The sequence below is a fragment of the Centruroides sculpturatus genome, unplaced genomic scaffold (assembly GCF_000671375.1).
Source record: "Centruroides sculpturatus isolate CEXI.00-Female unplaced genomic scaffold, Cexi_2.0 scaffold56, whole genome shotgun sequence".
Classification (NCBI taxonomy): Eukaryota; Metazoa; Arthropoda; class Arachnida; order Scorpiones; family Buthidae; genus Centruroides; species Centruroides sculpturatus.
In genome coordinates this window covers 758808-767222 of record NW_019384586.1, presented here as the reverse complement: position 1 = coordinate 767222, position 8415 = coordinate 758808, and the positions used below count along the sequence as shown (strand labels likewise).

The 8415-nt window shown below is 31.2% G+C and overlaps 1 protein-coding gene across 1 annotated transcript in view; it reads left to right on the top strand.

Moving 5' to 3' along the window:
- The window catches only part of LOC111624600 (transmembrane protein 41B-like), a 47924-nt gene that overhangs the window by 21837 nt on the left and 17672 nt on the right, over nt 1-8415 (top strand). The window contains exon 5 of the mRNA XM_023367492.1: nt 1900-2044. Coding sequence (XP_023223260.1) covers nt 1900-2044 — 145 coding nt within the window. The remainder of the gene's footprint in view (nt 1-1899; nt 2045-8415) is intronic.

Genomic DNA, 8415 nt, shown 5'->3' with positions numbered 1-8415 from the left:
GCTAGACAAAACGGGTTTTAACAAAGACATTCAGTATAAACTAGTTTCAGCTAGACAAAACGGGTTTTAACAAAGACATTTAGTATAAACTAGTTTCAACTAGACAAAACGGGTTTTAACAAAGACATTTAGTATAAACTAGTTTCAGCTAGACAAAACGGGTTTTAACAAAGACATTCAGTATAAACTAGTTTCAGCTAGACAAAACGGGTTTTAACAAAGACATTTAGTATAAACTAGTTTCAACTAGTTAAAACACGTTCTAACTTAAAACGCGTTTTGACTGTAACATATATATAAAACTCATCACTATCCTCAAAATTAAGCAATTTGCATTTTATAGCAATTAAAAAATATATAAAGTTTTTTATGACAAAATCTCGTACAGATGGTGCCCCCAAACTTTTATTAAGTTAAATTGTAATTAATAAGATCTCATAATAGCCTGGAAATATGGTATAATTTGTTTGTCAATACAAAGACACTTCTAAATCAAATGATCTGCACCTGAAAAAAGCAATCCATGATTGGCTTAAATATCCAAAATCTGTTATTTTCAGAGTTATATTCTGTAACATTGTTAACAAGATGAAAATTGGTTCATAACTTGGATAATCTATTGAAAGGAATGCTAGCCATAATTCTGGATATTATGGTGCTCTTTTGCCAATACATTTTGGTATTTTGGAAACTGTAGGGTTCCCATTATAATATGGAGGCAATGAGTTTCCTTATTTCATGTTCAGAAGTGTTCAATTCCAAACCATTTGTCTGCATTGCATACTTGTTTGTTTTGTTTGCAGTCAGTCCAAAAAATATTGTAGCAAGAACAAAGAGGCTGTTCATAAATGACATCCACAGTGGAAGCGAGGGTGGAGATTGTGATGTCAGACAAGGGGTGTTGAACTTCAATGGATGTTCGTTTTATTTCATTAAATTTTATACAGTTTATGCATTTTATTATTCATGTAGTGATAAAGGTTTTGAGTGGGGGATTGAGTTTTATTGGATGTCTGAAGAGGGGAGGGGATTACAGAAACTGGGACAGTGGGGGAGGGGAATAAAAATGTCAAGAAAAATGCAGATGTAATTTATGGATAGCCCCAGAGCAGTGAAAAGGGAGTAGGTAGTTCTTGAAAACCTGTAATAATTCTGGTTTCCTTCCCTTGTCTTTCCTATTGTCTAAAAGTTTTCCTTTTCCACTCATAATCAGTCTTGGCTGTTTTTTGTACTGTTTGTTGTACTAGTAGGTAAAGCATCCTCATCTAATGAACTATCATTCCTAATTACACTTTCTCTGGAACTATCTGTTAAAAGAAGGGAATAAATGTTTCTATAATGAAAATGATATCCACTTTCTTACAAAACAAATTGTAAGAAAGTCCTAAGCCTAATGGATAAAAATGTTGAATCAAGAAGTACTAAAAAATGTATACCAATATTTGGAAAAATATGTTAAGTGAACATTAGCTACTATTATTGTATTAACAACTGCCTAAATAAATATAATTTCTGTACAACCAAATCATATCAGTTAAAGTTGCTGATATAAGTTCTTAACAACAAAAATAGAAAAATTATTTGATTTCCTAAGTTTTGGCAAATTCTGCCATCTTTTAGGAACATCATTGAACAGCACTGTCAATACAAGATGTCAACATGGTTGGGCCAATAAGGGAAGTGTACTAATATAAATAATACATGGTGACAAAATAGATGTTCTGTCCAAACCAATTTATTATATAGTGACTCAAAGTTGTGTACTAAATATAGTATATTGTGAGTCAAAAAGTTTATATATATATATATATATATAAACTCTTTATTTCTATCGAGAATTTTGTAATGAAAAAATTAAAATGTTTTAAAGAAATATATATTTTTTAATTTAATTTTTAATTTCAGGTAAATAAACATCGATCTCATCTTCTAAATTATATTATCTTTCTTCGTATAACACCATTTCTTCCTAATTGGTTTATCAACATTACTTCACCTGTCATAGACGTACCATTATTTCATTTTTTTGTTGGAACTTTTATAGGTATGTTGAATAAAGTATAGAGTCAATGTGGGTAAATATGAGACAGTCTGAAAAATTGGAAAATATGATACAGTTGTGAAATTTGACTTAATCTATGTTCGATCTGTCCTGTACAAATGCAATATTAAATTTATTTAGTGCTTTTTAACATATAACTTTTCTGAATGAAAATGACTATGGTTTCATTGAGTCTCTCTAATTTTTAAGAAACACTACAAAAATAGGTGCAAAAACCTTTCTGTCAGTTCAACTAAATTTTGCTCTGTATATGTCTGCAAAAGACATGGATATTCAATTAGAAATTTGTATGCAGTATATTAAATGTAGTTGTTTTTATTGTATATATCAGTTTTTGTCTGAGTTTTGTGCATTTCAAAATGAGATAGAAAATGAGACATACCATAAATAAAAAATGAGACACCAGATTTTATTTGCCAGTCATTAATTTCCATGAAACTTTTTTTTATTTAAGTTAAGCCTGTTAATATTTTTGAAAGGTAATAGGTCTACATCTAATTTAACCTTAATGTTAATACATAGAAAACAACAGGGCTATAGTGTTATTTTCTTCATTATTTTTATTCCATGCTAATTAAATAAATAATCAATTGTTCCTAAAATGTTTTATTTTAGTGTAGGCCTATTTTATTTAGACTAGGCTATTTATGTAAATTTTCTTTAGTGGTAGGCTTATTACTTTGTCTATGCTAATATCTCTTATAATAGGCCATTATTTTTAACAGGCCATTGAATAAAGCTTTGTGTGTTTACAATTAATAATTCATTTTAGATGAGGAGAAAGGGAAGTAGTTTGTCTTCTGCTGAAGGAGGATACAATGCATCTGAAATATTTGTGAAAAAAGTGTATTTCCTAATTTGCATTATACTGTATGTTTCCTTTTCTTCTTTCCTATAGCCTACTGAATTATTAGCCCAGTTTAGTTATCTTTTTATTCTTTAAATATTTAATTTTTTACATATGTATTTACTATTAGTAATATAAAATAGTTGGTATCGTAATATACTTTGTTCAAAAAGGTTAATAAAATCACTTAGGCCTAGGCCTGTGTCTTTAAAATTTTGTTTTATTTTACATTTTTATATTGTACATAACTACAGAGTAATTTTCAATTTTAAATATTTAATCTTATCTACTTACTTCAATTTAAAAATTTCATGTGAAAATGTCAAGAAAATAAGCTGTACAAAAATCATTTTTAAAAATTATATATCTTGGGAACTAAATATCATGGAGCAATGTTTTATACAAAAATGACTTGAATTTAACCTATAGTACCTAATTATTAACCTCCCTGTTGGCATAGGCAAGTCCTTATGGTGATATAATGGGTCTCTCATTTTTCACTTCCCAGTGTGTCATATTTTAGCTTTTGAAAGTAAAATATGAGACAGGAAAAAAATTTTTTGCTCAACATTTCTTATATAGAAAAAATGAATACTCAATTAAATTTTAACATCTGTAGACCTTGTCATGTATTTCTCTTCATAAAATACTGATCCTAACAAATGCTGTTACAAAACTTTTCAAAAGTGTCTCATACTTACCCACATTAATCCTAAATACATAAGTATATACTATACAACCCCTGAACAAAAGTATGGAATATTTTGTAAATGTAAATTATTTTGATCTCAAAATAATCAAATTCACAAAAATATTATTGAACTTTTAACAATTGCAAATGTAATGACATATTAAAGTATATACATACCAAATGTAAAGATATATGTATAAATTACAAAGTTACAGCATTTTAAACAAAGTAAGAGATGAAAGTATGAAACCATGAAAAACATTAAACAAAAGTATGGAATACCAATGATTAATATTTTGTAGGGCCACTGTTTGCTCTTATTACAGCTGTAATTCTTTGTGGTATTGTAGAAACAAGTTTTTTACATAGTTCTGAATCAAGCTCTGACCATGATTCTTTGACTGTCTTCTTTAATTATTCTATAGTTGTAGCTCCATTTTTAGATATCATTTTTCTCAGAATATTTTAAACATTTTGAATTGGAGATGTATCTGGACTGTTGGCAGGTCATTCTGAATGGTGTGTACATCTTTATTTTGGCCCATTTCAAACCATCTTTCTTTTTGTTTTTTGTCGTATAGGGCTTTGTTAATCTTTAGTTTTAGTGCTAACCTCTTTCTGCTAGCTTTTTCACTGAGTATGGGAGTTTTGATGATTACCTGCAGAGTTGGCAAATCATCAATGGACATCTGTATCATTTGTACTTGCCATGACAGAGTTGAGCACTAAGTATACAAGTGTTCAATGACTGAGGATATTAGGCATGAGCTTACTCTTGGCCAGAGGGATATCAACTGGCCATGTGATCATCATCATCTTAATGATTGTGACACCTACAAGGTGTTCAAAAACTTCATTTGTAAATAACACATGCGTTCAGCCATACATTAAGCAAATCATGTCTGTCATAATTGCAATATCATCATTTGCTCACTGCCCTTGTTTGTCTGTATCATTTGCTGCATCATATCTCTGTGCACATATCATTCTCTCTCTTTATCTATAGTTTAAGTTGTATTATTTTTTAACTTTTTTCATACATGTTGTAATTAACAGGATGTCCAATGAACCTGGAAACCAGGAAATGTCAAGTTATTCGGTATTCATTATATTAGGAAAAAATCATGGAAATCTCAGGGAATTTGGTATTAAACCTGGAAAACAAAAAAAAATATTATTGTTGTAAAGTGTATAATGGAAAAGGTAATGACAGAAGCGATTTGAATGTGCGTGTCATCATGTCACACAACAAGCATGATCATTTAAGCTTTCTATATCTGGTCTCGTCTTTGATCTATCTAACTGTCTGTCTGTCCATTCTTCTTTAATCTCAAGAACAGATGACAGTGGAAATTTACAGGTCTACAGTTTTCCAAATTGCAGCTCAATAAAAGGAATTGAACAGCCTTACAACTGTTAGTTTATTTAGTAACATCAAATAAATTGAAAACTGTTTTTAATTTCTGCAGTGAGTTGTTTACAATCAGTCAGGGAAAAAATGCTGGTTTTTATCCTGGAAAACCTGGAAATCTCGGGGAAACTGAAAATTGTTGGACAGCCTGTAATACTTAATTCTACTCTTAAGCTAGTTATCATGTTAGTTGGTTTTTGTATCTGTCACCTCCTTCATCTGTTCACACCATTTTCACTAGTGTCATATTTCTTATCTGTCTGAAATTATTTATGTATGTATGTCTGTTCATTTGTGTAGTACTGTTCTTAACCCAATTATGCTCTGGTGGTATCAGGATAAATAAAGTACAGTAGAACCTCGAAAACTCGGCTCTCGATAACCCGGCACTCCGGATAACTCGGCCACACCCTGGCAGGGCAAAAAAATCCTTAGTTAATTAATTTTCATTATAGACAGCTTTATAAAAGTATAAAAGCTCTCATAAAGTATTTTTCTGAGGTCTGTCTTATCAGGTAAATTACTGTACACAGTGTATTCATTAATTTTCATTTTCATGTAGTAAAGGCTCTATGCCTTCATAAAGGACGTACTTTTCCTTTGTTTAAGGGTATTTGGGCAGTTTATTCTCTGTTATATTCTCAAGTAAACAATACATACAAGTACAGTACAGTATTTTCTGAGGAAACACTCGTACTTATTTTTTTTTAACCCCATTCCCGATAACCCGGCATTTTCACAAACTCGGCCACCCTTCGGTCCACATTAGGCCGAGTTTTCGAGGTTCTACTGTATAAGTATATATATAAGTCTCCTCTTTACTATCATGTCTGATACACTAACACATCTCATTAACACCTGTAAAAAATGTTTGGAAATAATTACATAATATTGCATACTTTTGTTTGGGGTTGTATTTGCTTTAAAATAAGAAATATATTAGTGATTTTATTTCAGAAAAAAATGAATGATAAACAAATTTTCATATATTTAAGTTAAAAATATTTTTAGTAATAATTATTCAGATAAGTTAAACTTATTATTAGAATATTTTGTTTATTTCTATTATGTATTATTTTAACAATTTATAGAAGAATATTAAAATACGGTGGAGTCTTGTATGACGTGGAGGATACATTCCATGTTATAGGAAATCACATTATTGAGACATGCGTTATCAGGTGGTTTTATGCAAGTTTAAACCTAAGCCTAGAAGTTGAAAAAGAAAACATATACCTCTAAATGACAAAATTAGAATTTTGTATGAGTACTAGTTGAAATTTTTTTCACTGTACTGTTAAATTTTGATATAGCACTCTTTAAAATAGTACTAGTTCTATAACATGGTCATCTACTATATTAAAGAGGCCTGTTCTTAGCAGTGAGTACATATGTAACATACAAAATTTTCATATGTTTTGTTAGTAGAATAACTGATAAGCTGATTAGATAGCTACAGAAATAATTGAACAAACATCTATTAACAATAAATTAAAATATGTATAGTTAATAGATGTTTGTTCAATTGTTCAGTTTGGATATTCCAAATTGAAAACTTTTAACTGCACCAGAACCATTTAAGATTCATCGTAAATAAAAGGTTCTGGTTATAAGTTTTTTGGCAGTTTGGGTATTTAGTTGTAAGTCTTTAGTGAAGAAAAAATTATGTTTTTCACAATTAATCAACAGTTCATTGACCGTTCAGAAAAATTGCATATATTTTTTATTTTAACTGGTTAATAATAAAAAAAATTATCAATATTGTAAAAGAAATATTTGACTTAGCCAAATTTTCACATTAGGGAGTTAAGTAAATAAATACATTACAGTGTTCTAATTGCACATTCAAAGAAGAAAAATTTTTCTTAGTATGTTAATAGAATAATTACAACCAAAGATTGTGTTACTATCAAAATTTTCACCAAACATTCTTGTTGTAGAGGTGACAAATTTATACAGGATTTGAACAAATGAATAACCAAGTCTCCCCATTCTTTACAAATAGGAGAACACTGACATTTAAATATCTTAGTGTAACATTTATTACATAATAATTACAGATTATTATGGAACCTGTATATAATATCCAAGACTCTAAAAATCTTTTCATACATAATCTTCCTTTTGGTTAAATTTTACATTATTTTTTACATTCCACATATCTGTAATAACCTGTGGAATATTTCTTTGGTTCTCCTTTAACACTAATAAATTTTGGGAGGAAATAGAGCAACCAAAATCCTGCATAATCCAAAATATGTTTAATTTTTCCAGGCCACATTTCTTCCATTTTTGTTTTAAATATTTTTAACATTTTTTTTTGTAAATTTGAACATGACAATCATCTTTTGGAAAATAACTTGCCCCAAAACACTAGAACTTGTATAATCAATTGTAGCTGAAATAGAGCTTGTCCTAACTCATCCATCCAAATTATATGATCCAGAAATTGATTTATAATATCATAAGTGATTTCCAATTAATTTATCAAAATTCTGCATAGGCCCCATACTAATAGGTAAAGATATACTACTACACTCAGTAGCACAGACTTGAATAATCTCACATATGTTTTCACACAGTTTAACTTCATTTTACCATAGAGAGAGAAAACTGACATCTTGCCTTTAAAATTGACTTTAATCTTGACTTTCAAACAGCCTTGCACACTTTTTCAGCTGTATAATGTTAATTCTTGTATATATTTAATTTGCAGGAACTATTCTATTCACAGTACTGGGATGAAAATGACGTCACACTATCGGAACCTGTGACCGGTGCTCTATGCGTATACGTTAAATATCGCTTGACAAACGTTTTCGAGCGTTCTGTTCACTCTTCTTCAGGTCAACTGAAAGAATTCCCCGGACAGAGTGTATATTATTCTTCTCTAGGATCGGGTGTCAGTTTCGAGGGAGTGGGTCGCTTCCGGTGTGTGCGGTCGTGCGGCGGGGGGAGGAAGCGGTGGGTTGGCGTCCAATAGTGATTGCCAGGCCAGAGACAAGGTTAGTTCCTCTTTCCGGTTAATGCAGGTGGTTAGCCGGTCGGCGTTGTGGATAGCCGCGGCTTCCAGCCATCTGAGTTGCTGCTGGTGGGGCGTGTTGACAATAATGGTAGCCTTCTCGAAGTGTACTTTGATTTCGGGGTCAGATGCATAAGTGGCCAGGGCTGTGGTCAGCCTCCCGTGCCAGATATCTGCTTGGTGTTCACGTAGGCGGGTGTTTAAGGAGCGTTTGGTTGAGCCGATGTACAGTAGCTCCGCGTTTTGTCTATTGTCATGGAGCGGGATAGAGTATATACCGGGGAGTCTGGTGTGATCGGGAGGGTCCTTATTGTTCCGTAGGATACGGAAAATTGTGGGGCATCTTCTGTATGCCAATCGTATCCCGTGCTCTCTGGCTATC